Below are 27,603 nucleotides of genomic sequence, written 5' to 3' on the forward strand. Positions count from 1 at the left end.
AGGAGGCACTTACTTGCTGTGTGAGCTCTAGTATAGAGGACAGTCCTCTCTGACTTATTAGCCTTGATCTTTGAAGCATTCTCCACATCTCAAATGAAATCCGGCTAGCGCTTGACGCTATTAGTAAAGTGTGTGACTGTAAAGATCGTTAATGATACAAATAATTAATTTTGACCTCGATAGGAGGCCGCAGTGCAAATAATACGCTCTGATTTTATATAATGTAGAATGATAGATTTTAGTACACAGACAAATTACAGTGCTCAGTTCAGACAAAATAATTATGAAACTGTTGTTATGTTTGTTCCATGGGGGCACTGCGATTGGCGATTGGGGTTGTCGTACCACTGATCAACGTTCACATAGCTGACTGTATGCATATGCAAGGATCAATTAACAATTTTACTGTAAACGTTCAACTTACAGTCTTCCTCGTCATCATTATTCACTGTCTGCTGTTGATCATGTGTCTCCTCCCTGGAACAAAGTAGTGGCAGAAGGAATAGTATTGCAACCACCTGACGAAAGGCAGATCATAATTTATTAAATACTGAGCAATGTGGTAAAGACACTTACAGCAAGAAACATGTACACTGCAGCATGAATGGTCTCAATTGTCTGCAGAAAACCAAAATCACACAACTGAATTACTTGTGTAGCATAATTATAATTGTTTGTACCACATATGTGAGAACACAGATCCTTGACTCTTCACTAGCTACCAATGTGTCGTTAGCAGGCATTGTAGTGTTAACACTGCAACCAGGTCCATTAGTCCTCCACCAGTTGTCATTTCCCAGTTTCAAACCAAGAATGTCCTCATTCTGAATATAAGGTGGCATTATGCGACACTATAAAAATGGAGTTTTTCTTACCTGTGCTAACAGTCCAATGTCCTGATAGATAAGCACTATGACAATGTTTAGTCCAATTGAAATGATATTCCAGACAATGTACTGTATAAAAAATTGCCAGTGGTAATATGCCAGATGAACAACAAAAATTGGAAATGGATAGTGCATTGTATTTGATTGGAAATTACAAGAGTATAATAGATAATACAGAGGAAGTAAATGATGACGCACGCCGCACGCCCCTTGACAATTGTTGCTATCCCCCACCTTGGAGGGCAGGTATATGTTGGAATGCTGCATGGAAGGCAAGTCAGAGTACTTTTCGGGATTTTCTAGGGAATCTAGGGCTAGATATATGAAGGGTAAGTGTTTGGCACAAGCTTAATCTGTGATCCTTACGTCATTAATAACTGGACTGACTTTCCTGATGTCCTCTACCTGATGTTTAGCCTCGATCCCAGGCCGATCCGTCTCCAATTGAACGCTAGGTCGCCTACTAGGCCTTGGTATTGATTGTATTTGGGCGTGATCTGGGCGTGGTTTTTTAATAAATTGACACTGTGGTACAACAAAAAATGAATCCTCCAACAGTGGTCTTCAAAAACAGCCTCTGGGGCAGTATACAGCAGGAAATACTTCCCAGAAGACACTTCTTTGGCAGTGGCAACCAAATCTTTGTCGATTCCTTTATTGCTACTGAGGATGGCAGCAGAAACACCTCTATTGTTTAGACTCCTGACCTGGTCAATCATGAGTCTCATGATGAGAGATACAAGGGGAGAGACAATTAACAAGAACAACACTTTTGTCAACAGGAGGAGCCTTGGTCCTACCTAGCTTGTAGTCCATTAAAAAGGGTAGCAACTGATATAGCAGAGAGACTTGCCATACCCCGTTGGGAACCAGATAAACACGTCCCTTCCCTCAAACAGGAGCTTGAGAGCCTGGGCCTGTTCTGCCATGAGAGTGAGGCATCTTGCTTCAAACAAGACAACGCGTTGCATGCCATAGCTAGCTAGTTATAAATTGAGAACATGACACGGAGCTACATTACTGTAAGTTTTACGAGAGTAAAATGCCTCTACGTACACCTTTAGTATTACAGAAAAAAAGCAGGAAACAAAATGTGAAGAATCTCTGCTTTAGTTTCCGGTTCCTGCCACGCCCAGATACAATCAATACCAGGCCGTATTTTTCAACTTCGTTCTATTAAAAAAAATCGGCCTGGGACCGAGGCTACCTGATGTTATGATGCTAAGTATATAGATATAACGCTATAAGTCTTAACACTCAAACTTGGGAAGAAGTCTAGCTATAAGTGCAGTCTGTTTGAGTGTACAGGTACTGTATTGTCTGTGCAAGCTTGGGAAGGCATGCTGATGGGGATTGCTCCATATAATCGGGGATAGATTCGCAGTCATGTATAATTATGTGTATGATGTAGGTCAAACCATCACAAACGTATATTTGCTCATAATATTACCGTGAGAAGAATGAACCCTCCTGTAAGGCTTGGCGAGATGTAGTGTAACGGACCTGGGCTCCTCCCAGCTGCACTATCTCTATAACCTATCAGCTCTTTGAGGATGCTCAAAGCCGCTCATTTCATATCAGTATGCTGCACACCTCGTAAATTGAGACAATTGTTTGGATGTGTGCAATAGACAAAGGACATGTCTGGCAACTGGGTTACTCCTCCCACATGCTTACTTGTTGTGACTAAATGAGTCTTGTTGTCTCCAATGAAATAGTAGGCATGCAAACAGACACGTATACAAAATTCGTTCAACTATGACATGATGAGATTTACACAACACTTGAAGCTGGGACTCAATGTAAACACTCACTAGAAACTCTGTACTGTAACAAAGTACACTCTTTATTAATTTGTTGAGTCTATACCAGTGTGTTTACAGTTATAGTTTATGTTATTCATGTCCAAGGACTATAGTGTCAGATCAGAGCAAAACATAGTTGAACAAGCAGACTGAAGTAGATATAGCAATAAGATTATAGTCATTGATATTATGGTCAGACACATGCACATACAGTAGGGGGGAGACTATATAATTATATCGGCTTAATTCAGGGCGTAAATTACCACATAGTCAATAGAACTTTGGCATGAGAAATTCTCCTCTATTGTGTAAAATTGCACAATTCATGCATGGGCATCATTTTGATTCAGCTACATTTGTACAAGCCCTACTAGTTTTGATTCTACATACAGACTCTCACCACTGCCATTGCAATTTTTTCCTTGATACAGGTTCCCAATAGTCCAGTTATAGTGCAGATGAGGTTCATGCCATTGACCAGCATTGTCCCCCACATCTGTCCAAACACGTCAAACACTAGTCGCTCAATACTCACCAGCTAAAAAAAATGGGTTAGCAAGCCATAAATTTATAGGACCGACCAGCAACTACAATATCAAAAAGCCATGCACTGATTCTCTTGATGAGTGCATGGGTCAGTCAGTGATACTGGGACTTACCAAGGTTAGCAATAACAGCAAGTAGAAGAGAATAGCTAGTTTTCTTTTCCAACCATAATACAAATACTTAGACTTAGCCATCTTTCACTCAGTAGCTCTGAATTAGGGTACACATGTATCTGCTTTTTAAGCTCAATTAGAATCTACTGAGCATGCGCAAAACAATTAATCAAAAACGCGTAAATAAATATTCAGTGGCTACATCTATCTCAGTTTGTATAATTATCCGTTCATCTATCCTGTCTTTTCAGGCTTTCCTGAACAGCCGTACATTTTTTTCTGTTCGAACATCAAATCTGCAGAATAGATTAATGTAATAACTCCGATGAAAAGGACATAATTTACTTACCTAGACCTTTTACCAGGCCAACTAGGTTCTTGTAGTTCTGTCCTGCATCACAATAGGCCCCCTCAATACGAGAGATAGAGAATGCCTAATTAATAACAACAATTATTTAGCATTGCACAAACAGTTTGACATCCTACCTTCAACACAGCTTTAGTATCAGCTTTCTCTACAAGAAAATCAAGGGTATCATTGTAGTGATGAACTAAGGTACTGTGAATCCCCTGCAGCTGGTACTGGACGCTAATGTTGTCCTTGCGATAGTCAGTGCTGTTCACAAATTTGTAGCGGCCATCAGCACCTCCTGTGAAAGTTTTAGACGTTATTACAGAATGTCATGAGGTATGAGTAAAAAGCTCACCTTTCTTGAGGGAGTCCATCAGGGTATTGAAGACATCATCTGGGCCCTTTTCTGTGCAAAAAATTGAGCTAGCAGAAGAATACAGTAGATAACTCACCAAACATGAAATCAATAGAGCAGCAGGCATTGGCTGTAGAAAAGAAAAAGATCTCCATTTTTGAGAGATCACAATTTTTAAGAGATCATACTGCAGCAAATGTCATAGTGTGCTCAGATCAGCTAGCTACTTGTGTAAGCTAAGTCTATTAATTAACCACAAGATCCACAGTCAGGGTGATCACAGTCTGGTGGCTGACAGGCATAAGCACCAACAGCCAAAAGGGTGGCCACAACAAGGAGAGAGAGGTATCCCATCGAGTCTTTAAGTCTAAGTCTTGTCTTTTTAATTAATAGGCTGGTTCAACTTTGCAGCTTCATAAACCAGACATGTGACCTTGCAGGATCAGCCCCACCCCTCTTTTTTCGTGCAAAAATCTCTGTTTCCATGGCAAAATAATTACTAACATAGGTGGATTCATTCGACCTGACAATGCTACCAAGTACCAATCAACATGGATTCATTTGCATTTAACCCGACAGTGCTACCAAGCATCCCCGAGCGCAAGGGGACCCTTCTTCTCAAGTCTGAGCATATGAAATATGGCAGACCAACCTTGAATTCCAACTGGTAAGCAATACTTATACGTACATGTACCTAGACCATTACACCATACTATACTATACTATCTAGATCACACACAAATGAACACAAAAATTGGACACCCAAAAATTATTTTATATACCACCCACCGTACAGGCATGATGATCGAGAAGCTGAGCCTAAAGACTATGACATCTGCAACAGTGAGGAAAGAAACTTGCTTACATGTACCTACAACAGAATAGGCAACGTCACAGATGGGGTGAGATAATAATATTAATATAGCTACACGATAAATACCTTATCCATTTTAATTGCTTTTTCTTAGTCACTGAAGAGTGCTAAAACGACTCAGCAAGAATCCATGAGTGAGGTTGAAAGGCTGAAGAGTGACTTTGAGAGCAGGGACATCAATAAAAAGATGGTCTCTGAGGCCAATTTTTGTGAGGCCACTCAAGACAGGCAGACAGGAAAGCCTGACAGGGGTTACGGCAGCGTACTCCCACGACACAAACTGGACCACGGGACTAGGTACCTTACAACCACACATAAGATCGACTATCAGTACCCATTCCAGTGGTCTCCAAAACAAGAGGTAAGACTAGAGCTACCTAGCCATAAGTAAAACCAAATCAGATTGTGCGTTTTGTCGCTGACCTAGCATCATCATTTGTGTACACACCCACATTTACACGCAGACTACAGAGACACCCCCAGAGCCACGGTTCAACCATGAGAGGTCAGAGTTCACAGACACAGCTAACCATCGCCGTCCCGGACTCAACACATGGCAAGACTGCAATGGAACTGTCAGAAACTATTACCAGTCATAATAATTATAATTTATTATGTACATGTACACTGTTACAATACTTTTTAAAAGAGCACACAAAAATGTAAATACAAAACAGAATATTATTGCTAGAAAAATGTTTGCTTTGGATCATTCTCGTCCTTATCGTCCTTGTTGGATGTTTTTCGATAAGACCCCTGACTTCTATTAGTGATGGAGATGCTCCTCCGTCTGTCAGAATAGTTCTCCTCGACACTCGATGACTGGAGCTTCCTACAGGTGGGCAGTGAAATGAAAGCAAAATTACTAATTATTATGTACACCAAAGGTAGTAGGTCTACACAACATAGCCAGGTAGTAGACACAAGCATAATTATCAGACAAAAGAAAATAGGTATGTCTAGAAAATAGGTACGTCTACTCTTTACCTTTAAGATGTGGGCACTAACAAAAACACAGCCTCTATAACCTTTGTTTACGACATATCGATTTTGGCCTAATACAGACATTTAATATATTCACCTCCTGGCCGCTAGCAGCCTCTTAGTGTTCTCTCTAGTTTGCTCAGTAATGGGGTACAAGTGGAGGAATATTAGAGCAAGAAGGATGAACAGGATGGGGGGGACGGAGACGAGGAGCTTGAGAGTGAGGGAGAACTGCCATGGTTGAGTACAAAGCGTCTCATCATAACCCACGAGTCTGTGTGTGTGTGAGCGGGCAGAAGAAGTAATGCGTGACAATATTCACTGGAAAAAAAGAGAGACTAAAAGCGTGTGTGTTGGAATGTATACCATATCTCCACTCACTTATAAATGGCGGTCGAGATGCCAAGGGTGACACCTCCGGCAAACTTGTTCCCGAACACAAAGTAGGCGTAAAATAACTCTTCTCTCCGTACGTCCCTCGCTAGAACGGCATCATCGATCACATCCGGTAACATGGACCTGTGTGTAATGATAATCACATGACAGCCACATGACGAGGGCATAATCGATTGACTCACCATGGCAATAGATAGGCACAGGAGACACCCATCCCCCCTAGGAAGCCCATAGGGTAGATGAGATACTTGTAGAACGGTACAAACAACAGAGACACCAGACAAGGCATGAATACCCACATTCCAACAGAAAATGCCGTTTTTTTACCAAACTTTAAAATAACCCATTGCCAGAACGGCATCCACGCAATGGCCGACACTAGTAACACTGCTATGACATACGGGTACTGGTCTTCCAGTCCCACGGAATATTTGACGTATAGTGCCATGTTGCCCTGTACAAACTGTGTGTGTGTGTGTGTGTGTGGGGGGGGGGGGGGAGGGGGGAGCATAATAAGGGGTGAGGGAAGAATACTGGCATATACACACTTACCTGTACTGCTAGCCACGAGAAGAGCTCTAAAAGAAGCAAGATAACGTATGGTTTGAAGCTGAATACTTCTCTGACTCCCTTGAAAAAGCTGATACGCTTGCCAGTCATCGACTCATCTAAAAGAGAGAGCTAGTATTACAATAGTTCACACACACACTCACACACACACTCACACACACTCACACTCACACACACACACACACTCACACTCACACACACACACTCACACACACACACTCACACACACTCACACTCACACTCACACACACACTCACACTCACAGACACACACTCACAGACACACACTCACACTCACACACACACTCACACTCACACTCACACTCACACTCACACACACACAATGCCAACCTTTCTGCTCCTTCACTCCAAGGAAGGCGATGAGTATAAAGATGACTATGAGCACACCCAGGGTAATGGCGTGGCAGAGATACGCCCACCTCTTGCTATAATCAGGTAACCTCTTGCCCCCCGCCTCACACGGTTGTTTTACACCGAAACCAACAAACCCGGCGAAGTAGGCAGTGTACACTAGAATGCCCAAAAGAGTGCCTGAGAGCTCAAAGCAGATACCTGGACAGTGGTGAGTAGAGAACAGGTGTATATGTTAACGTATAGGTTAACGTATAGGTTAACGATAGCTCTGTGCAAGTATCTGCAACTAGCTCGTTTTGAGGTGATTGCTATAGCTACAGGTACAAAATGCACGTTAGGACAATATCTTCTTAGCTATAGTAATAATCCGAGCATACGCAGAGAGGAACAGTCACGATACAAACTCACGATAGAGTGTGACAGAGTCCCTCTCCTTGTTATCGTTGGAGAGGTGCATTGTGAGGGCAGTGTAGGGTACATGGATGCACTGCATCAGGGGACACAATTCATAGTACACTATTAACATCATACACGTGCACACAATGACAATGCCAACAAAGCTTCAATAATTATGGTACAACCTTACTGTAACTTTGGGCACCCATGCCTAAAAACTGTGACAGGCCACCAAAACACAAAGACTTTGATGTGTCTGACCAAATCTGAAACATTATACAAGCTCTCTAATGTTAACAGAATGTGATAGAGTGATGTGTGACTCACAGTGAGGAGAGCTTGGAAGGCAAAGTAGAGAAGGAGGTAGTAAATGAACTTGATTTCTGATGGCTGTTCATCAAACGGCCCGGGGACAAACCATAGAAACGAGTACACCAAACCAGCAGGTACAGCGGCTGATATCATCCTGGTAGTGAGGATAAAAAGCATAAAGTCTAGTGAATCAGTTCTACAATAATCCTTTGTAGATACATTAAATACGTACGGTTTAAACTACTGGTTTTTGTCTGATCACTGAAGGCAACATAGAGCCTGCCCAGTAAAAAATACATCTTATAGACAAATGTGTCACATCTCTAGATGCCTAATACCAGTATGACATCCAGACCACACCCACTCACCAGGGCCTGAGTCGGCCAAAACGTGTCCTGGTGATACTGCAGAGGTAGCCTACAACTGGGTCTGTGATGGCGTCCCATACACGTCCACTGAACACTATGATCAGGACGTAGGTGGGGTCCAACTGTATGAGTGTGTGGGGGGGAGGGTTGGTGGTTATTTTTGGGACATGTATTGAAAGCAATACAATCATAATTATGTTTGCACGCACAATGCAGTCTATTCCTTTCAGTGTGTGTGTGGTAATGAAAACAAATATGCATCTATATACTCACAATGGCAACCTCCAGTAAGAAGATGCTGAGATAGAAGCCCACTACAGTGTTGCACATTGAGTAAGGAAGTGACCCAGTGGCATAAGCTATCTTCCTCCATAACGGGACCACATCAGAAGGGTCTACCCGTCTCTGCAGGGGGCATGAGTGAAAGATGTGCATAACTGAGTATGAGTGTGCCCTAGTAGATATCTCACAATGCCTCATAGTTAGTTTAATATACTCAACTACATACTTTTGTTGTATTTCCTTCAAAGACACTTTCTTTGCTGCTGGTGTAACTCCCTGGTGGAGTTTTGTCGTACGGTTCAGGAGGGGTCTCCATCTCCTATCTTTCTGTCCTGTGTCCTGTGTCCTGTGTCAGATCAGACGCTAGCGCTACATGAATAGCTGCAAGAGATTAATTAAGAAATCTGAAGAAATCTCTGCAAGCAAGCAATCACATGACAGAAATACGAGCTCCTCCCCTTCTCTGCTAATATTATCCTCGATTCCAGGCCGCTCTGACTAGCCTCCACCCATAGAAAGTAATTTATAGTATCTGTATGCTCCACCTTTCTTTCTGTACAATTGACGACCTCTGCAGAAACTCTGTTGATGTGCACATGTGTTGGTAAGTGCATCCTCTTCCCCTATCTACTCCTCTGCTCATACCTGCTCCTCCCACACACTCACAGATCATGCTTTGCCAGAGACTACTAACCCGTGTCCTTCAGACGAGAGCCTTCTCAACGGCTCCCACACTCTCCTATGAGTACATAATCACCGAGACCAAAGGAGAAAAGAACAACGTTGGGTTCATTAAGCTAAACCGTTTCAAGGCACTCAATGCACTCTGTAGTCCACTCATGACAGAGGTTAGTGAAGCCCTCACTGGGTTTGAGACCGACCCAAAGATTGGGGCAGTCGTTATCACCGGTAGCGACAGAGCATTTGCGGCCGGAGCTGACATTGGTGAAATGCAGAATATGGAGTTTCCTGAAGTCTACACCAAGCAGTTTTTGAGTAAGTGGGATTGTCTTATTGCCAGTATTGGTATGTTTATGAACTCAAACATGGTGTGTGTTATTACCTGCACTTCGTAGCTGCACTCAACAACTCTAACAACATTTTTACTGTTTGTTGTTTTTGTTCATATCTAGGTCGACAACATAATAAGTATAGCGCTATTTGTTGTACACCCTGTATGCTTTTGCACAAAACATTTTAAAGAAAAAAGTTATGTAAACTTGTAAACCTTATTTTCTCACCCCCCCCCGCAATATTGAACTCAAAATTAATATTGTTTATATGCCATGTGTTCATTTGTGTTACCTCTTTCCCCCCTCCCTCCTCTTAGCCAAATGGTCATTCCTGAAGCAAGCGCGTAAGCCTGTCATTGCTGCCGTTAATGGTTTCGCCCTGGGAGGAGGTTGTGAGGTGGCCATGATGTGTGACATCATCTACGCTGGAGAGAAGGCTTTCTTTGGTCAGCCGGAGATCAACTTGGGGGTCATCCCAGGGGCAGGGGGTACACAGAGGCTGGTCAGGGCCATTGGGAAGTCAAAGGCCATGGAAATGGTGCTCACAGGTCGGCCATGAACATGGAGAGTAGAGATATGTAGGCTTGTGAATGTTAGTGAACTGTCAGAATTCCTGTACACATCGTACATGTACAAACTAGTCTCACAGAATGGTAGGTATTGTATCTTTGGTTAAGATGTACTTTGACATTTTACGATCCTACTCAATTTAGGGACCCTCAAAAGTACACACACTCCTATTTATGTGAATCGGTGCCCCCCCCCCCATACCCCACCACAGGAGAGAAAATGTCTGCCCAGGATGCTGAGAAGGCCGGTCTAGTGAGTAAGGTGTTCCCAGTGGAGGAGGTGGTGGGAGAGGCTATTAAACTGGGGGAGAGGATCGCTGGCATGTCCAAGGTGGCTGCTGCCATGGCAAAGGAGTGTGTGAATGCCGCAGACAACCTCTCTCTGGATGAAGGTATGTCATTGTGCAAGCTTTTTTTTTAATTGCTGTTTGCTCACCCCTATATCTTGCTGTAATCAGTCTAACATTTGTATGATGTGCCATAGCACTCCCCTTACGATTTAGCTCCCTCTGCTGGTGCTGTGAAACTGACTGAGTGTGTGTTAGTTGTACTAGTAGGTTTTGCTGTTCTCCTGTGTACCAGCATACTGCTCTGATTAGCTGTAATGTTTTGTTTGTAGGAGAACGTCTTGAGAAGAGAATGTTCCACTCTCTGTTTGCCTGTAAGGACCAGAAGATTGGAATGACTGCATTCCTGGAGAAGAAGCAACCAGAGTGGACTGACAGTTAACTTGTTAGCTAGCTAGAGACGTACGTACCTGTGACCTATTGTGTATAGCCAAACTGTGGTATAGTTTTGTGATTTATAATGTTGGTTTTCAATAGCAGCTTAGTTACAGTTTTCGGTACCGTGCAACAAGCAAGCAGCATTGCCAAAATTAATTGGAGAACATCTTGACGCTAATGACATAATTATATGATACACAGAAATTGTTGTGCTATATATTATAGCTAAATACAACAGAAACGGTGTAAGCTATTGTAAGGTGATATATACATCCAGTGCACAAACAATCACAGTAATCTATACTTCAAACAAAATGAACAGCGGTAAGTTAGGCAATGTTTGAGTGTTTGCAGAGCAGTTTAAACGTCAGGGATGGAGTGGTCCATCTGCTTCCTGAGGGAGGAGCCCATGCTGCAGGGAGAGAGAGATGGTCATGAAAGGTTGCCACAATACAATACAGAGCATAGATACTGCTATTGCGCAGCTGTCACTTGAAAGTACAACCTGAGTCAACTGGAATGCCCCCCAACTCGGAGTAAAAGCTGTACATGCAATGTTATGCTGCTGTGGTGGTCGGCTTACTTCTTCATGAGGTGGTTGTATACAAAGTCGGGCATGATGGTGATGGTGACTGTAGGAGGGCTCTGAGAGAACACCTCACCGACGGCCTTGTCCTTGAGTCCGATCACATTCTGACCGTTGACCTCCGTCAGGTGGTGGTCCAGCAACACTCCATTCCTGAAGGGGGGTTGTGCATGTAAAGCGTGCAATTTTTGCATACAAAAATACACAAAATTCAAAGGCAAGCACACACACACACACACATAATTATAGTGATTCTTACCTAGCAGCAGAGGTATCCTTGACGATAGCCTTGATTTGACCATCTTTGAAGCTGAACCCAATATGGTTGGCACTGTCTTTCTGCATGGTGATGGTCCTCTCAAAGGGACGGTCCCTCACGGCCAGTTTGATCTCATTGGCTGGAGCAGTCTTGAGTAGTTTGGAGGCCTTGTCACTCTTGTAGCCTGCAACTACCTCTCCATTGATCTGTGAGGAGAGAGAAAGTTTGCTAGTCACCAAAGGTTAGAAATAAGTCATTCTAAAATGAAAGGTAGGCAATGTTTCAAACATTTTATTTGTTCTAGCTTACACTGTGGTCTACAAACACAGCTGAATGAACTGAAAGTGCTAGTTAATACACACTCTCACACAAAACTATACAACAACAAAACACACACTTACCATGAGGATTTGGTCCCCGAATCTAAGTCCAGCCATGGAGGCCGGTGAGCCCTTGGCTACGAAGCACACAAACACACCCTTGCTCACGGAGAACAGACTCAGTCCACACTTGCCCTTGCCATCCTTACACAGGGTGATCTCACGAACACCTACACATACACAGCAATCATTAGCACTACTTGTCACTACTTGTATGAGATGCACCAGGAGGCACACATGACAAAAACACAAAACACTGAACATACATGATCAATATCTAGGGAGATATGTAAGCAGCATACCAAACACAAATACATAACAGTACATGTATCTAGACATGCGGCAGTGGGGCAAATAAGGCTCAGCACAATGGAAAGGTTAGATGCAATGATCAATGGTAATTGGAACTAAACAGAACATGTGATCAAGGTGTTTAGAACCATACGGGGGAGGGTCTCTTATGAATATTTAATTATCAACAATGCTATCCTGACTATCAGTGAAACACCACACAAGTTGAATCAAAACAGAATACCTTCAACGTTCATTCATTACCTACCTTGTTTGATCTCGGCTCTCCTGATTCCAACATTGGCTATTCCAGTTACAGGGCCAGAGTTCTCTCTTGTGGCTACAGCTGTACCGGCAGAGGGCACCACTGCACCTCCTGGTCCATGGCGCGGTGGCTGTGTGTATGTGTGTATTCAAATTAGTAGCGGAATGTGGTGACAACTCGTATCACATGACGGCCTAGATCAAAGATGAAATGCGAACTGGCTTCCATAAAGAGTATCGATTCATTCCCATACAGGATGCCTATCAATAGACAATGGGGAATTTACATGCACTAACTACCTACATACCACACATGCAACAATCGCTAATTCACACCACCCCCTATACGCACGTTACGGGACTTACAGGTGCATATCGGCTGAGCTCCAAGCCCATGTAGTCCTCGAGGCTTGGGTAGAGACCACCTCCCCCGATGGCTACCACTGTAGTTGAAGTGGGCCCGGGTGTGGCGGATGAGGGGGGTGGTTGGTAGGGGGCACTGGGGATAGCTGGAGGGGGGCCGCCTTGCTGTCTTTGTTGGGTCAGTTGAGCCTGAGGGAGGAGGGAGGGAAATGGTAAATCATTGAAGGACAGACCTTATTGCAAAACATTGCAAACAGCCTAGTATTAATAGTTATACAATAATAGCTAGTTGATTGCATTTTTGAGGCACACAATTTTACCACAAACATTCAACTTACATTGGCCATTTTGCCAACGGTCATATCTTCAAGGGAAGGGTACAGTCCAGACATTTTGCTTCTTAGATTATGAGTTATGAGTTACTAAATTAATGCTTGCTCTTGAAGTTCTGGTCTACAGCGAAAACTGTCCTAGAAATACTCCCAAACTGGAACTGTGTGAGGGTCTATTTGGCCATCACATGATACACAAACTTGCTAAGAGAATTACGTCATATAAGTGCGTGCTATCTTTAGAACTGACGCGCCATTGTGAAATTAGCCAGCATAGCGTCTTTTACCAGGTAATCAAGTGCGTACAAGATCAAGAGAGAATGGAGTCACCTACGGCAGACATTAGCATCGGTATGGAGGCTCTGAGACTCGGGATTATAGATAAGAGGTGAGTTTGGTGTGGTCAAAGCTAAGAAGCTTAGTGAGAGGCGATAGGGGCGTTACCCAGGCAAATTGGAACTATAGTGGTCTCATGTGACCCTTTGTTGTGGTGACTGTTGTGGTAGAATTAAACCATTGATTAGTAACATGAACAATAGTGGTCACCAGTACAGTCACATGTCAGAACAGTAAGTACACTCAATTATTTCCATCTTTATCTCCCTGCAGTGAAACTCCAGAGTCACCTGATGAGAGACTAATGGCAAAGATGGTCGAGAAGAAAACAGTCACCGAAAGTCCACCGACCTTCGAAGCACCGAGTGACAGGACCTCGGATCACTTCATCCTCTCATCCCCTCAGTATGGCCAATCACAAACTACACAAATCAACCACCACCCGTATTTGAGACGAACACAATGTTTGTGTACACACCAAGAAACGGGCTGTGGTGCTTGTCAGAGGCTTAAAACACACGAGCAAGCAGGGGCAAGAACATCGGAAGACATTGCTGATTCATTTAATACTCTTAGAGTTACCACAGATACAGTACCTCATAGGACAATCAGTTGCAGGCAACAAGAGGCTGCTTACAGTAACTATAGCGGTCGATACACATTGGATGACACTACGGTGGATGAACTAGCCGGCTACTTGGAGGAGATGATGTACCTACCCCAGCCAATGTCAGAAATGGCAGAACTCATGTACACTTGATAGATAGTGTAGTCTAAATTATGTCTATGTGTGTGGCTGTGTCAGATCATGCTAATATTATTGTTGACCCCCATCAGATTGAGCGTGAGCTAGAGTATAAGATTGCATATGTCATTAAACTATACAGTAATTTTAATACGTATTATATATAATTATTATACTGCTCTATATACTCATGCATGGACTGCACACCACACACGGCCGGGGCCGGTGTGTATATAGAGTGTCTGGACAAAAAACTGCACTATAATTATATATAATAATTATTATAATTATAAATTATTATAGCTTCATGGATGGACTGCTAATGAGACAGTGGTTGAAAAATGTGATCTTTGAAGGCGAAAAAAAAAAGTTTTCTAGTTGTTGCTTTATAGATTCACGATAATTAATTTCCAGGTCAATTACGATAAAAATTTAATCGCGTGTCCATTATGTCAACGCACGGGGTGAATGCTTCTATAGTTGTTGTTATTTTATGTTGCTGTAAACATGATAACTATGACAATTAAACTATAATTATACACGTCATGTAGACATTACAAGAATGTATAATATTGTATTACACATTGGAGGGCACAAAGAAACAAAGTTTGTCAATATACAGCTGCTCTGATTAAACGATGTAAATGTACATCTAGAAATGGTACATGTAGTAATAGGGTAAATAGAACGAAAATTCAATAGCAAAGAAAGAGTTCAGTTAATTAAGACCTTGAATCTCAAGCACCGACCCAGCTAGCTACGACTGTCCTCCCTTCCCCCCTTTCCGACGAATCTTGATAGTAGTCTTCCTTCGACTGCCAGGCGCACTCGGCACACTCGGCACACTGCCAGAAGCTGAGAGCAAAACAACAAATCAGGTACTGAGCAATAGGGGTATCGTAATGAAATTGCCTGCTCAAAGTTTATAGGCCATACACAATTTCATACATGTACAAGTAGTTTTGAACGATCTTCTTCTGGGTAACCGTTAGTTATATAATTATCACAGGTCATGTGTCATGAATAGGAGTAAATATGTAACGCTACAGTGCCACACTTACAAGAACCTTGTCCACTCCAAACAATCGGCTCCGGCTTCCTTTTGGCAGGAGGTGGGTCCTCTTCTCCTGTGTCCACGGCAACTGAGCTAACTTGCTCACTGATGGAGGTAACGGCCACAACAGGTTCACTGCTGGTGACTGGAAGTGAGAGGCTGCTCTGTGACTCTGTGAGGGTAGTGGTCGTTGAGGGTCCATCGGCAGACAGTTCCTCCATCTCCCCCTCTACATCATCTAGCTGACCCTCCTCAAGGTCATTGCCTGCCAGGAAGGAGGGGCGATTTACATTAGTTAGATATTGGTATGGACTTTAGTATGGACTTTTCCAAACACTGAGTTTGCTACACACAACATTAGATGTTGCTGACCAAGTTCAGCTGTACCTTCTGAGCTGCTGGAGTCATCTTCTTCCACAATATTGTCAATGTCAATGTCAGGAATGTCCCCCTCGCTGCTGGCCAATGGAATAGTCACAGACAGGTCACGTGACTCCTCCATTAGTGCAGGGGGAACTATTGCAGACCCAATGTCGATGTGACTCTCCCCCAGGGACTGGATGGTACTGGGGTCTACTGTAGGAGAGGCAATCACTCGCAATTAATGCACGCGATATCAACACAGCCATGCATGTACATGTACATTGCTGTGTGAATGCAATAAAATAGTTCAGTATAGTAGCTCAGCTAGTTAGGTTAATATATACAAGCACTTGTAGCCACCGATCAGTCAATGGCATATATTACTAAGGCCTAGTTACTACTGTAATAGCTCACCTTCAGAGGCTGTCAAGCACTGACTGGTGAGAGAACTGATGGTCTGTGGGACAGTGTGGGTGGGGCGCTCTGTGAGGGGGTGGGGGAGCGGAGGTGCACGAGATGTCATGCCCAGCTGCTTGCCCTCATTGAGTACAGGGGTGTGAGGGACAACACTGTCCTCGGCCTGAACCTCGTAGCCCTGAACGATGGATAGACACAAAATCATGTCAGGTTCACAGTATACGGATGTAGAAACGCCTTCAAATCCATTTTTGCCACGCTTAACAATAATATTTGTAGTCTACATTTGACGCCATGACGTATATCTATATTGCACCAGGAGTACTTCTGATTGCACACATACCATATTACTAGAATATTTTGCTGGTGAAAAACCTTTGCGAATGAGCCAAATCAGCAGAAAAGTTTGACCCTTTGCGATCTAACTATTGCGTTCTGGCAAGGATCGTGTGTATTTACTAGGTTAGGTTATTAGGTTTTGCAGATTTTATTGATGTGAATTGATCAACCCTCGCAAAATTCGCACAAAACATTCTGGTAATACGGTACATGTAAATTAAAAAAGACAAATCTCCGTAGATTGTCTTACTGGCCCCGTATTGTTCGGTAATTTTCACAGTAAATGGAACCCCATGCTATAACAGAAGCCAGGCTATAGTGGAAGTCCCAACCACACATCTACGTTAAGCATATTTAAAGCAATAAATTGCCAGTAACAATGTTTATGGTTTTATAAAGCATGTTTATGAATACTCTTTAATTAAAACTATTAAGAAACTTACTGGAGTGACTGCAGAAGACCTTTCTGCAAATAGTAGACCTTGACTCAGGACTCGACGGATCCTGCATCAATAAAAACACACATACTAAACTAGAGCACTAGCTGAAGTGCTAACCCTCGGCTGTTAATACAATTAATGCAGTATAGTAGACTATGAGCATGGAAGCTGGCTAAGCAGCAAGAACTAAGTAGACTAAGAGGCATGCTGAAACTTTTGAGGTACACTGTGGACTAGGATCACAGCAAAGTCAGTAAAAAAGCCTCGAGTCTTAGACATGGCTTCTGGTATGTTCTGGGGATAGAGAAGCAACAACTCCACAATCATAATTCTAGCTTTCTAGTTTTTTACTCTAGGGTCGAACCCTTTTGATAAATAATTTAACATGAACCATCAGCAGATGATCTAGTGATCTTGTGCAGCGAAACTCAGCAAGAAGAACAATCAAGATCAGAGATGATGTACTAAAGAAGCAACCAACTACAATTCTAGCTTTCTACTTTAGGGACCCTGTTCCATTGTTCCTGGTAAAAGGATCACGAAAATACGCACCTCGACTAAGTTCAAGCTTATGCTTGCTTTTATCCTTTAACACAAAAATCTGCCACTAAACTAATACCGTATATAGTGGGAAATTTGTGTGAGGTGCAAAATTCCACGTTTTTCAAGCGCAGAACAGTTAACGTGAAAATTAAAACTGGGATGAACTCCCACGTACCGGTATTTCACATGCAAAGCTATTGGTGGGTGTGATTTCCTGGCATTGAAACGCGTGAACATTAGAACCCACGAACATTTCTGCTGAGGGCTCTGGAGCCCAAGAGCGAAAATGTCCCACTACACGGTAACTTGTTGTGTGAAGGCTATCCATGCTGTAAACGCAGATCTCTGGCATCAAGGTGAGCAAGCTCACAATCACGAACAGACAGACAAACAAACGAACGTACAGCCAGGCCCCAAGAGTAGATACAATTTGCTCCTGGTACAGCAATCATAGCAATCAATGTGTGATAGAAGCTACTGTGTACAGCTATCAATACCACAGCACACACACACAGCTGTAACTACACTGTACTAAATAATTATCAACAAACCTCCATTACTCACGTTGGCATGAAAGTTGGTCGTAGTGGTTGAACACTCTCCAGATTAACGCTGGGCTCGTCCTCAGGCAGTCCTGCTCCACTGGGCACGTACTCATAGCTGGAGGCTGGTCCACCACTAGGCTCATACTGGTCATGTGACGGCTCGCTCTCAGTAGGTGCAGTTTCCTCACCAACATCCACCTGTCAAGGGGAGAATAATGCTCAGAACAGCAAAAAATCCAATTCAAGGCATCCTTAATTAAAGGAAGCACATGGCATGATTTCTGTATAGATCACAAGGAAAGGAAATGCTATAACCATGAATTTAATACTGCATGCATGCATGCTGAAAAAAGGCTGCTATTCTACAAAAATTAAATCCTCTACGAAAACCTTTCTAAAGGTATTTCTGCGAAAATTTATACCCCCGAAATATACCCGCTATAACTACCACTGTAACGTGCTTTTTAGGAAGCGTTCACTAATTACACCACAACTTAAAAACAGGACACGATTCTAGGCCTAATTCCCTACATGTATGTGGTATTGCATGAGGCCAGGAAATTACAGTAGTATATGGCTAGCCTACTACGGTAACCTACGTCTTCATCTGAGCTGCTCTCCATTCTTAACTCGTACTCTTCGTCTCGTTCTTGCTCATCATCTTCGGAGGAGGAGGAGGAGCTCTCGATGACAATGGGCGATACAACCGTGCCTCTACCGTCGTCCTCATCCTGTACAATGTACACGTACATGTATACAATGATCAACAGTTTGTCTATATAGAAGCAATACCTACAGAGCATTTCAGACACAATGCCAGTATAGAGTCAGTAATAATACATAGACACCGTAAAGCCCCAATAACCTCTAAAGGGACAGTGTTGCTCTCACCTCTTCTTCGAGGTCATCTTCCTCTCCTGATGACTCAGAGCCCTCTATTTCCTCGTCATCCTCCTCTGTTTCCCCCTCACGAGCCTCACTCTCCACAGGGTCCACCCCCTTGCTGGTCTCGGGCTCGGGAGATCCACTCTCCACGTGCACACTTATCACATCCTCTACACTCTCACCAACTTCACCTCCTACAGTGTCTTCAGACTCCTCCTCCACACTGCCACGAGGGTCACCCTCACCACTATCACGAGAGTCACCCTCCACATCTTCAATGGTGTCTTCCACCTCTACACTTCCACTCTGCACAGTGTCACCAGCCTCACTGGTCTCTACACCATCACCAGTATCACTCGGGTCACGCTCCACACTATCACCCATTTCGTCTGCTTCTTCAGAGGCCACTTCACCGACCTTGTTGCTTGGAGGCTCCGATAGAACAGGCTCACCTCCTGTCAGAAGAAGCATACATACATAAACTTCATGATAAGGCTACATGATGTACCAAACTTGGATGTACAGATATTTTTAAAATGAATTATTATAAGCTCTACTATTATGTACCCTCTTCCTCGCTCCTCTGTGTGGTGTCTGCCATGCTCCCCTCTCCTAGCCCACCCCCCACATTGCTGCTCATCTCAGAGCTGTCTACGGGGGCTACGTTCGAATCTGCCCTGGACACCTCCCCCGTGGCACCCTCTGGTTTGATACTTGGCCCCTCGTTACTGTCCCGTCGTACCACCATCTCAGCCTCGGAGGAGGTGAGGGTTTCCTTGGACACTGCTTCTCTCCCAGAGGGCTCCACACTAGACTGCTGCAGGGAGATGTATAATTAGCACCAAGAATTGCTAGCGAAAACTCTACACATAGTATTAGTTTCTTCGAGGAAGTACAAAAGGAGATTAGTATTTTCTATATACCTCTTGTGATTGTGAGACCTGTGGCATCTCGGAGGGCTCTCTGGAGGGTGGTGGGCTGACTGGTTCAATGACCTCTGACCTGCCCAATGATGACTGAGTGTCCATATCAGTTTCTGGCACTGTGATAGAAGGTGTAGACTCTCTCTCCTCACTGGGCTCCATGCTCTGGGACTCGGCAGCAAGAACCTGAAGGGGTAGAGGTAGATTAGCGATATCCACCTACATGTAATCCATACAGCACTTATAAATGTCACAGTACAACCTTTAAACTTGCAAAATGCACGGAAAAGCCAATGATTATTGCTATATCACAATAGTAGTTGAGTTAAGCTCGACTTTAGATACTGATCTAACACGATAATAACACAAAATGCAGTAAAGGCTGCGTGCACACTCTGGATGTTGACTTTAGCTACATGTATGTGTGACCATGCATGACAACACACAGCATCAGGATTAACAGACAGACAGTCAGTCACACAATGACACTCACCTGTGACTCTGTTGCCTGTGACTCTCCATCCCCGTTGCTAGGAGGAGTCTCCCCCTGTGTGTCGGGGGAGGGAGAACTAGATGCAGTCACTTCCATCTGTCTCTGTCGTACCCTCGCCACAAGGGGCTTCTTCCGTTTACTGGCTGGGGGCACAACGCTTGTACTAGCCCCGCCCTCTTGTTCCTCCTCCTCACGCTGTCGCTTTGTAACTCCTCGAGACTCGTCCCCCATAGATCTGCTGACTTGAGAAGAACCCCTAGCAATGCCGAGTGTAGACGTTGAGGGGGTGGAGATACTTGACGATACAACACTCGTTGCTGGAATACGACTGACCATTTGAGAGGAGACGGATCGTTGAAACATTGCAGCAGTGGGTGTGGTCGAGCTGGTCGTCATAGACTGGGTTGAGTTGACCACTGGTGCCATCATTGTAGGGGTCACATGAGCCATGGGAGCTGCGGTGGTCGTCTGAGCCATTGGTCGGATACTGGCAGTGGGTGTGGTCGTGACGGTGGGTTTGACGGCAGCCGTGGGAGCAGAGGATTGGAGGGAAGAGGTACCCTCTGATATGGATGGGGGGACAACCTGGAGGGAGCACGTGAGGTACAGACAGTCATAAAACGCATACTGTACTAGCCTCCTTCACAAGGCCTCAACATCTTCAGTGCGGCCTGGAATCGAGGCTAACACTGTACAAGTAACACAGTTTCTGTTTGATAGTAAGTACCCACAGCTACACAGCCATTCCATCGTTCTATAACTACTGCACTTACTTACTATTTTTGAAAGGTACAGGTTCTATTAGGCTAGTAGCTCTCATTCAAAGATGATCAATATGTGGCTGAGGTATCCATACCTTGCGTCTAGGTCCCCTCTCCTTGAGAGCCTGCTGCAGTTTGATGATGGTTGTATTGAGTTTGGCCGTCTCAATATCATGTTTGTCTTTGAGAGTGGTATGCTCTTGTTGGAGTGATTCCTGGTCTGCCTTCAGTTTGTCACGCTCACTAGTGGTACTCTCAATTTCTTTAGACGCCTGTTAGGTGTGTGTGTGTGTGTGTGTGGGGGGGGGAGGGGTCTGTTGAATAATTCACTAATTTTAGTTATTACATCGGCCATAGAGAATTAAGCTACACAAGTGGCAGTAATGTTAGAAGAGAAAAAGAAAGGAGCTTATTTCCTAACCGTGGGTTATGCTAACCTTGTCCTTCTCAGTTGTGAGTGCTTGTATCCTGTTCCTGGCCACTTTGACCGTCTTGACTATCTTGTTGTACTTGTCCTCGGCCAGCTTTAGACTGCTTTTCAGGCTCTCAATGGTTGTCTGGGCCTCCTCCAGCTCCTGCGAAGGTTCACATAGGGGTCAGTAGCAGCATACCCAAGCATAAGGGTCATACATAGGGGTCACTAGCAGCATACCCAAGCATAAGGGTCATACAAAAGGGTCAAATGAAAGCTTAATCAATTACATGTAACTACGTAAGAAAGATCTGGTCATAATGACACTATAGCATAATTTAAATTCAATATGCCGACCTTGATCTTGTCAAGGTCCTCCGCGGGCAGAGGGGGCGGGGCTGATGAGGCCTCAGCGAATGCAACCTGGGACTCCTCTAATTTCTTCTTCAGTTCTTCATTTTCAGCCTTGCTTTCTTCCAACTCTTTCTTTCCTGCCTCGTGGTATTGACGGTACTTGCGTCCAATGTCTCTCAGCTGAGGAGATTGAAAAACCATCCATAAAAACTGCCTATACACTATAAGTAACTTCACAGGAAAATACGTTATACCACTCCTGATCATACATAACACAGTACATGTATACATATCTGTAGTTATTGGTTGTAAACTCGTAGGATTGAAAGAGCCTCCAAATGTAGTTCTTCAAAAAAAGGTCACAATACTTGTCCTACCACACAATACAGGACCATACACTCACCTTTCCTACTAGTACGGTCTTTGATTGGATTTCCTCTTGCTTGCTGGTCACTTCAGTCTGTAGTTGTTTCATCTCATCTGTCAGACTTTCCTTTTCTTTGGTGGTTTGGTCCACCTGCTCCTTCAGACCAGAGCACTGAGAGTCCAGGCCCTGTGTCACGGTCTGGGAGGCTGTCAGAGTTGACTGGAGAGACACCACCTCCTCTCGTAGCGAGTCCAGCTGTGAGGTCATGCTCTCGCGCTCCTCCCTGTAAAGGGGGCGTGGGTGTAAAATGAGGTTGTGAGGGAGTGTGAGTGTTGGCTGAGAGTCACATGATCGATATACTAACTTATTTTCGCGGGTATTAATTGATATTTCTGCAAATGAGAGTAATTGGAATGCAATGAATACAATTAAAATTAGTAGTGAGTAATTACAAATATCATGAATATTCACAGCAGCTTGAACAGAGTTTAAAATGTACTTAAACAGTGAACCGGTGTATGTAAACGTATGTCACCTTAAGGTATGTAAACCACCACTATGACAATATTCATTGCCATTCCTTGCCAACCACAGACAGCTGCCGTATTGAACTAACTGAGATAAATAAGCCTGATAGACACATTATATTGGGGCTTTGACTCCAGAGGTTGGCTTCGTCTGGAGTTGGGGTTCCAACAATCCAAACAAACAAACCAATTAACTTGAAGCCATTAGGACACCTTTAGGGAGGGTTGTCCTTTTTGCTACTCTTTGTGAGGGCCATTAACTCTATGTAACACACTTACATGCACATATGCAGCTATTGAGATATTCATGATCATAGCACGTAATCATATCAATAAACTACAGCTTCGGCTGTAAATAAGTGAAATGGTAACGATGTGGTTGGAGTACCGGGTTCAGAAAGTCACTGAAAACTGTGAGTGAAGCAACAAAAGGAAATATAACCTGAGCTATTTTGGGCACTTCCTTTCTTTTTTTTTTACTGCATAATACCTTGATAGCTAGAGAACTTACTTAATTACGGTAAAGAGATACCACTAAATAAAAGTCATGGTACTATTCTTTATTTGGGCACGTCACTATATCAATATTTATGCAATATTTCTACAAACCACAAATTTGTGATCAATCACCAATAGTTATTATTGCTCGTTTCAACGGCATAATATTTTTGTGTCAAGTAGAAAATGGAGTATATAATTATAGCTTTCAGGTTAATCATGCTGGATTATCAAAGTGGACAACGAATTATATGTACTACCCAAAGAGGTAGTCCGAGTGGGCCGAAGCCGTAAGACCCACAACTTCACATCCTCTGATAATTTCAACAGAATAGTCCTTTTGCCACAAATCGCAAACCAAAACTAAACATTCATTGGACAACCACAAACAGCTGTCGTATTGAAATAACTGCATCGATGAAGCAGTTACAGCTGGAGCTTTGGCTTCCGCTTCGCCTAGAGTTGCGGTTCCACATCTTACCTAGTCTCGTGATTCCAGCCGGTTCTCATTAGTAGCGTAGGAGGGAGAGAACCGTCTGGTGACTCTGGGCATACTTCTGTCCTTGGACAGAATGTTGGTAGATTATATTCATGGAGCCTTACCCACAAGAATGTAAGATAGCTTTCAAGAATACAAGACTTCTATTTAGTGCGCATTAAAGTGTTGGTTATTATCCACGTGGTTAACACATTTTTGAACGACAGAACGTACTGCCCAAAGTAACCTGACAGTTCTTTCTCTCCCACGCTACTAATGAGAACCGGTTGGTATCACGAGACTACATCTTACCAAAATATACCTAAGAGGCCATTAGGACACCTTTAGGGCTAGGGAGGGTTGTCCTTTTACTATTCTTTGCTACTCATTCTGTAGGCTATTGACTCATTCCATTGACTTCAGTGTATACATACGTAACTGTTATGATATTCATAACATGCTAAATAAACCACAAGCACAATGTTTCGTCAATTGTGCGGCATAAATAAGTGAGATAGCCATGATGTGGTTGGAGTACCGGCCTCGGAAGTGGCTCTACTGAAGTACGGGCTCCATTCCACATCAGTGTAACATACACTAAAGTGAATCACACAAACAAACAAATAATCCAGAGCCATTTGGGCACTCTAAGGAGAGTTGCTCTTTTTTGCTACGTGATAACAAGTCTCGCTCCCAGACAAATTTTCTTTGAAAGAACCAAGGCTAAATTTTTCCCAAGGCTACGACAGAATGAAAGCACCACTGGTGCTAATGCTGTGCGCATGCATCAAGACATATTAACAAGAACTTTCTTGTTACATACATAAAGAGTATGTTACCACCAGGTAAAATTTAGAGTATTATTCAAAGCCAAATATTTTGCACATCACTACGTCACAATACCAGTATTCATACAACATACAAACCACAAATTCATGAACATACTCTTCAATAGGCATGATGTCTACAACATAAAATGGAGCATAGCTCCCACGTTATTGAAGTGGACAACAGATCATGGATAACAGAAGACACATTTGGAATACACGTTGTCCCTTTGGTAACATTAGGACACTCTCAGAAGAGTTGTCCTTTTGCAACTTGTAAGTCAATAATGAATAGGTACATGTATGTCTCACTCACACTAGCTTCTTGTACTCCTCTGGGTCAATCTTGTTGTACTGTTCTATCAGCTGATGAGTGCGAGTGGTCCAACGCTGAACCTCATTCCTGCAACAGATAATCATAATATGTACATGTACAGGGCAGTTTGATGCATGTATGTAGCATGTAGCGTGACAGTGCGCACTGGACACAGTATCAGTGCAATCACAATAGCTACAGGGCAGTTTGTTGATATACAAGTAGCATCACAACAGAAGCAGGTACAATTAATAGGCACAATACATGCATAATTATAGTTAGGGTTATACCTAACTACTACAGCTACATAATTATGTAGACGCAGTAAACTAGTGTTTTGTATTTAGATCATAAAAATATATCATTTTTCTGGTTCATGTTCAGCACAATCACCAAGGTAACCAGCTCACCTGAGAGCAGTCTTCTCAGCCACTAGAGCGTCCTTGTGAGCAGTGAGCAGTTTGTTGGTTTCCCTGAGAGACGCCATGTCTCCCTGCAGCTGTTCACAACGTCCCTCCAGCTCTGTAACAGAGGCCAATTGTCTGTCCCTCTCTCCTCGCAGCAGCTTGTTGCTGTCGTTGAGAACATTCAGTGACTCCAACTGTGTGTGTGTGTGTGTGTGTGTGTGTGTGTGTGTGTGTGTGTGTGTGTGTGTGTGTGCGTGTGTGTGTGTGTGTGTGTGTGTGTGTGTGTGTGCGTGCGTGCGTGTGGAGGGGGGGTCTGTTATTTACAGGCACTCAGTTGTAGCAAACAAAGCTATGTGCATTAAAAAAAAATAAGCTGCATGCAGTACTCTTTGGTCCCCATTAACCACACCCACCTTGGTCAACATCTCTGTGTGTTGAACTGTGCTCTCGCTGTGTAGTTGTGCTGCCTCAGTGAGCTCTGCCAGCCCGGCCTGAGCAGTCGACAGCTGTCTCTGTAAGTGCTCCGCCTGCTGTTTATGTCGAGTGTTCTCACTCTCAGCCATCTCTTGTTTTGTGGTTGCTATCTCACGCTCACGACGAACAAACCTGCAAGCCATTAGTTAAATTGTTGGTATACTGAATTATCATGGAGGTTCAGTACATGTTATACAAGTCATGTAGATGGAGGTACAGTTACAACCCTTTCACCTCACTTGAACCTAATTGACCACTGCTGCAGTGTACACAATGGGACCACATGATAGGCTCTTGAGGCCAATTAGTGTAGCATTTATGCTTTCGCTACTTTTCTTACTTATGGTTCCTGTTTCAAGAGAGGTGAACATTTAAGGAGTTGTATGTAAATTTTCTGACTAGTTTAGTGGCAATCTGTTTAGTTTTGATTTCAGGTTGTGAATAGCATCAACATTCCACGCCACCCACAACTAAGGTCGCACTGAAAGTTACGCTATAAATAACTGTTAGGTACACCTGACTTGTTAGGGGTACTCAACATGAAACTCATTGCACTCCATTACGTTCACCCTCAGTACTCCAGACACTCTCAGTAGAGTTGTCTTTTATAGCCACTTTTTATATACCGTAAACGTTGAAATTTTCGACGCATCAAAATTTCGCACTTTCTGCACTAGGCCCACAATTCTTTAATTTCTTGCGCATAAATTTTCGTCCGTTATATTAACGTAGGTGTGGCTAATTATATTAATTTCGTGCGTTGAGGACGAAAAAAACGAAATTAAACACCCGTCGAAAATTTCAACGTTTACGGTAGTTCTATTGTACTTGCCATGCAGCCATTGTTTTGACCCAAAAGTTAGGATGGGTGTTTCCGTCGCTAAACTATAGTTGCTGTTTTAGAGGCATTCACTCCACCCACCCACCCCCACAATGCCACACCCCTTCACCTGATGATCTCCCAGAGCTGTTCTGTGGACTTGTCCTCTAGATTACCCCCCGAGGTGTCGAGGCTCCCCACACTGGTGTCCAGTCCGCCCTGCTCCTGCAACGTCAGCACTCGGGCAGACAGCTGTTCATGTGTGGTGCATATGAGGGGCGGGGGCATATAACAACAGCCAATGTGCATAAAATTATGCAGCAAATTGTACAGAGCATTTCACAGGATACGATTTGCTATATATATGTGCTATAAATAACACATGAGTTTACAAACGTATAAAAAGAAAGACTTTCTGGTCAAACTCGCCAGCATAGGCAATAACCCTTGGTAGTATTTTTTGACTCAAAATCCCCTTCAACCCACACCACTGAGATCACCACACCCACCTTCTCCGCCTCCTGATGCAGCCGAGTGTTCTGTTGTGTGAGGTCATTGGACCGTGTCTCCAGAGAACTGCACTGCTCCAACAGACGTCTCTCCCTCTCCTCCCAACCACTGAGAGCAAATGCCAGCTCAGCACTCGCCACCTCACCACGGCTACGAGTTTCAGACAGCTGCTGTTGAGTCACCTTCAACTGGAGGATGGGGTCAATGCATGATCGGTTTACATCCATACATAAGTCTTAAGAAAAAAGGAGCTCAATTTAATTTGATGTATAGCTTGTACAAAGTACAGTATAGCATACATTGTACATTCGTACATTACCGTCTAGTGTTACATGTAGCTACTGGCATACTACATACATGTACAAACTACAGC

The 27,603-nt window shown here is 43.5% G+C and overlaps 10 protein-coding genes across 12 annotated transcripts in view; 3 read left to right on the forward strand and 7 right to left on the reverse strand.

The window, feature by feature from the left end:
• LOC135331426 (hydroxymethylglutaryl-CoA lyase, mitochondrial-like) overlaps positions 1-148 on the reverse strand; it is a 2,206-nt gene extending 2,058 nt beyond the window's left edge. Inside the window, exon 1 of the mRNA XM_064526571.1 lies at positions 14-148. Within this exon, the coding sequence (XP_064382641.1) occupies positions 14-88 (75 nt within the window). The 5' untranslated portion in view covers positions 89-148. The remainder of the gene's footprint in view (positions 1-13) is intronic.
• LOC135331423 (glutaminase kidney isoform, mitochondrial-like) overlaps positions 1-1,878 on the reverse strand; it is an 8,517-nt gene extending 6,639 nt beyond the window's left edge. The window contains exon 1 of the mRNA XM_064526569.1: positions 1,871-1,878. The gene's annotated coding sequence lies outside the window, so the exon portion shown is untranslated. The remainder of the gene's footprint in view (positions 1-1,870) is intronic.
• Positions 200-3,513, reverse strand: LOC135331431 (sodium/potassium-transporting ATPase subunit beta-1-interacting protein 3-like). The gene is made up of 7 exons (XM_064526578.1): positions 3,352-3,513; positions 3,093-3,230; positions 876-956; positions 681-824; positions 577-618; positions 425-518; positions 200-370 (listed from the first exon to the last, which is right to left on the reverse strand). Exons 1-7 carry the CDS (start codon positions 3,430-3,432, stop codon positions 282-284), a joined length of 669 nt encoding a protein of 222 aa, XP_064382648.1. The 5' UTR covers positions 3,433-3,513; the 3' UTR covers positions 200-281.
• Positions 3,514-3,520: 7 nt separating this feature from the next.
• LOC135331434 (uncharacterized) lies at positions 3,521-4,502 on the reverse strand. The gene is made up of 6 exons (XM_064526580.1): positions 4,313-4,502; positions 4,156-4,188; positions 4,059-4,109; positions 3,838-4,001; positions 3,701-3,785; positions 3,521-3,647 (listed from the first exon to the last, which is right to left on the reverse strand). The coding sequence occupies exons 1-6, from the start codon at positions 4,410-4,412 to the stop codon at positions 3,586-3,588; spliced, it is 495 nt and encodes a 164-aa protein (XP_064382650.1). The 5' UTR covers positions 4,413-4,502; the 3' UTR covers positions 3,521-3,585.
• Positions 4,503-4,540: 38 nt separating this feature from the next.
• LOC135331432 (cilia- and flagella-associated protein 95-like) lies at positions 4,541-5,649 on the forward strand. The gene is made up of 4 exons (XM_064526579.1): positions 4,541-4,725; positions 4,855-4,960; positions 5,027-5,293; positions 5,397-5,649. Exons 1-4 carry the CDS (start codon positions 4,610-4,612, stop codon positions 5,529-5,531), a joined length of 624 nt encoding a protein of 207 aa, XP_064382649.1. The 5' UTR covers positions 4,541-4,609; the 3' UTR covers positions 5,532-5,649.
• Positions 5,519-9,052, reverse strand: LOC135331425 (sodium-dependent lysophosphatidylcholine symporter 1-B-like). The gene is made up of 11 exons (XM_064526570.1): positions 8,841-9,052; positions 8,606-8,737; positions 8,333-8,454; positions 7,980-8,118; positions 7,665-7,743; positions 7,233-7,454; positions 6,865-6,980; positions 6,495-6,775; positions 6,298-6,435; positions 6,014-6,190; positions 5,519-5,764 (listed from the first exon to the last, which is right to left on the reverse strand). The coding sequence occupies exons 1-11, from the start codon at positions 8,928-8,930 to the stop codon at positions 5,620-5,622; spliced, it is 1,641 nt and encodes a 546-aa protein (XP_064382640.1). The 5' UTR covers positions 8,931-9,052; the 3' UTR covers positions 5,519-5,619.
• Positions 9,053-9,064: 12 nt separating this feature from the next.
• On the forward strand, positions 9,065-11,022 carry LOC135331429 (enoyl-CoA hydratase, mitochondrial-like). The gene is made up of 5 exons (XM_064526576.1): positions 9,065-9,218; positions 9,283-9,610; positions 9,945-10,175; positions 10,409-10,588; positions 10,816-11,022. The coding sequence occupies exons 2-5, from the start codon at positions 9,286-9,288 to the stop codon at positions 10,923-10,925; spliced, it is 846 nt and encodes a 281-aa protein (XP_064382646.1). The 5' UTR covers positions 9,065-9,218; positions 9,283-9,285; the 3' UTR covers positions 10,926-11,022.
• Positions 11,023-11,059: 37 nt separating this feature from the next.
• LOC135331427 (syntenin-1-like) lies at positions 11,060-13,586 on the reverse strand. The gene is made up of 7 exons (XM_064526573.1): positions 13,403-13,586; positions 13,068-13,253; positions 12,706-12,832; positions 12,168-12,316; positions 11,767-11,972; positions 11,505-11,660; positions 11,060-11,333 (listed from the first exon to the last, which is right to left on the reverse strand). The coding sequence occupies exons 1-7, from the start codon at positions 13,454-13,456 to the stop codon at positions 11,282-11,284; spliced, it is 930 nt and encodes a 309-aa protein (XP_064382643.1). The 5' UTR covers positions 13,457-13,586; the 3' UTR covers positions 11,060-11,281.
• A 38-nt stretch (positions 13,587-13,624) lies between these two features.
• LOC135331430 (oxidative stress-responsive serine-rich protein 1-like) lies at positions 13,625-14,570 on the forward strand. Its single transcript, XM_064526577.1, has 2 exons — positions 13,625-13,784; positions 14,006-14,570. Exons 1-2 carry the CDS (start codon positions 13,717-13,719, stop codon positions 14,490-14,492), a joined length of 555 nt encoding a protein of 184 aa, XP_064382647.1. The 5' UTR covers positions 13,625-13,716; the 3' UTR covers positions 14,493-14,570.
• Positions 14,571-14,994: 424 nt separating this feature from the next.
• LOC135331078 (nucleoprotein TPR-like) overlaps positions 14,995-27,603 on the reverse strand; it is a 29,822-nt gene continuing 17,213 nt past the window's right edge. The window contains exons 18-37 of one of the 3 annotated variants that reach the window (XM_064526118.1): positions 27,230-27,418; positions 26,851-26,972; positions 25,840-26,032; positions 25,430-25,620; positions 25,020-25,106; positions 22,410-22,656; positions 22,010-22,186; positions 21,678-21,815; positions 21,336-21,512; positions 20,480-21,064; positions 19,987-20,172; positions 19,631-19,877; positions 19,070-19,518; positions 18,778-18,909; positions 18,198-18,376; positions 17,094-17,154; positions 16,309-16,489; positions 15,919-16,107; positions 15,539-15,796; positions 14,995-15,332 (exon numbers count right to left, since the gene is read on the reverse strand). In XM_064526118.1, the coding sequence (XP_064382188.1) occupies positions 15,235-15,332; positions 15,539-15,796; positions 15,919-16,107; positions 16,309-16,489; positions 17,094-17,154; positions 18,198-18,376; positions 18,778-18,909; positions 19,070-19,518; positions 19,631-19,877; positions 19,987-20,172; positions 20,480-21,064; positions 21,336-21,512; positions 21,678-21,815; positions 22,010-22,186; positions 22,410-22,656; positions 25,020-25,106; positions 25,430-25,620; positions 25,840-26,032; positions 26,851-26,972; positions 27,230-27,418 (4,086 nt within the window). In that variant the 3' untranslated portion in view covers positions 14,995-15,234. Of the gene's footprint in view, positions 15,333-15,538; positions 15,797-15,918; positions 16,108-16,308; positions 16,490-17,093; positions 17,155-18,197; positions 18,377-18,777; positions 18,910-19,069; positions 19,519-19,630; positions 19,881-19,986; positions 20,173-20,479; positions 21,065-21,335; positions 21,513-21,677; positions 21,816-22,009; positions 22,187-22,409; positions 22,657-25,019; positions 25,107-25,429; positions 25,621-25,839; positions 26,033-26,850; positions 26,973-27,229; positions 27,419-27,603 lie in introns of all 3 variants that reach the window. The other 2 variants (XM_064526117.1, XM_064526116.1) reach the window with 2 other exon arrangements.

This window comes from Halichondria panicea, chromosome 2 (genome assembly GCF_963675165.1).
Source record: "Halichondria panicea chromosome 2, odHalPani1.1, whole genome shotgun sequence".
NCBI lineage: Eukaryota > Metazoa > Porifera > Demospongiae > Suberitida > Halichondriidae > Halichondria > Halichondria panicea.

Coding starts and splice junctions, on each gene's coding strand:
- LOC135331431 (XM_064526578.1), bottom strand. CDS start 3,432: ATGGCTAAGTCTAAGTATTTGTATTATGGTTGGAAAAGAAAACTAGCT. Junction 3,231..3,351: donor TGCTGTTATTGCTAACCTTG/GTAAGTCCCAGT, acceptor CATTTTTTTTAG/CTGGTGAGTATTGAGCGACT. Junction 957..3,092: donor AAAAAATTGCAATGGCAGTG/GTGAGAGTCTGT, acceptor TTTTTTATACAG/TACATTGTCTGGAATATCAT.
- LOC135331434 (XM_064526580.1), bottom strand. CDS start 4,412: ATGGGATACCTCTCTCTCCTTGTTGTGGCCACCCTTTTGGCTGTTGGT. Junction 4,002..4,058: donor GATGGACTCCCTCAAGAAAG/GTGAGCTTTTTA, acceptor AAACTTTCACAG/GAGGTGCTGATGGCCGCTAC. Junction 3,786..3,837: donor ATACTAAAGCTGTGTTGAAG/GTAGGATGTCAA, acceptor GTTATTAATTAG/GCATTCTCTATCTCTCGTAT.
- LOC135331432 (XM_064526579.1), top strand. CDS start 4,610: ATGGATTCATTTGCATTTAACCCGACAGTGCTACCAAGCATCCCCGAG. Junction 4,726..4,854: donor CCAACCTTGAATTCCAACTG/GTAAGCAATACT, acceptor CCCACCGTACAG/GCATGATGATCGAGAAGCTG. Junction 5,294..5,396: donor AGTGGTCTCCAAAACAAGAG/GTAAGACTAGAG, acceptor ATTTACACGCAG/ACTACAGAGACACCCCCAGA.
- LOC135331425 (XM_064526570.1), bottom strand. CDS start 8,930: ATGGAGACCCCTCCTGAACCGTACGACAAAACTCCACCAGGGAGTTAC. Junction 8,119..8,332: donor TTTGGCCGACTCAGGCCCTG/GTGAGTGGGTGT, acceptor CCTCACTACCAG/GATGATATCAGCCGCTGTAC. Junction 5,765..6,013: donor AGGCTGCTAGCGGCCAGGAG/GTGAATATATTA, acceptor GCCCACCTGTAG/GAAGCTCCAGTCATCGAGTG.
- LOC135331429 (XM_064526576.1), top strand. CDS start 9,286: ATGCTTTGCCAGAGACTACTAACCCGTGTCCTTCAGACGAGAGCCTTC. Junction 10,176..10,408: donor CATGGAAATGGTGCTCACAG/GTCGGCCATGAA, acceptor ACCCCACCACAG/GAGAGAAAATGTCTGCCCAG. Junction 10,589..10,815: donor CAACCTCTCTCTGGATGAAG/GTATGTCATTGT, acceptor TTTTGTTTGTAG/GAGAACGTCTTGAGAAGAGA.
- LOC135331427 (XM_064526573.1), bottom strand. CDS start 13,456: ATGTCTGGACTGTACCCTTCCCTTGAAGATATGACCGTTGGCAAAATG. Junction 12,833..13,067: donor AGCTCAGCCGATATGCACCT/GTAAGTCCCGTA, acceptor ACATACACACAG/CCACCGCGCCATGGACCAGG. Junction 11,334..11,504: donor TACAACCACCTCATGAAGAA/GTAAGCCGACCA, acceptor CTCTCCCTGCAG/CATGGGCTCCTCCCTCAGGA.
- LOC135331430 (XM_064526577.1), top strand. CDS start 13,717: ATGGAGTCACCTACGGCAGACATTAGCATCGGTATGGAGGCTCTGAGA. Junction 13,785..14,005: donor CTCGGGATTATAGATAAGAG/GTGAGTTTGGTG, acceptor ATCTCCCTGCAG/TGAAACTCCAGAGTCACCTG.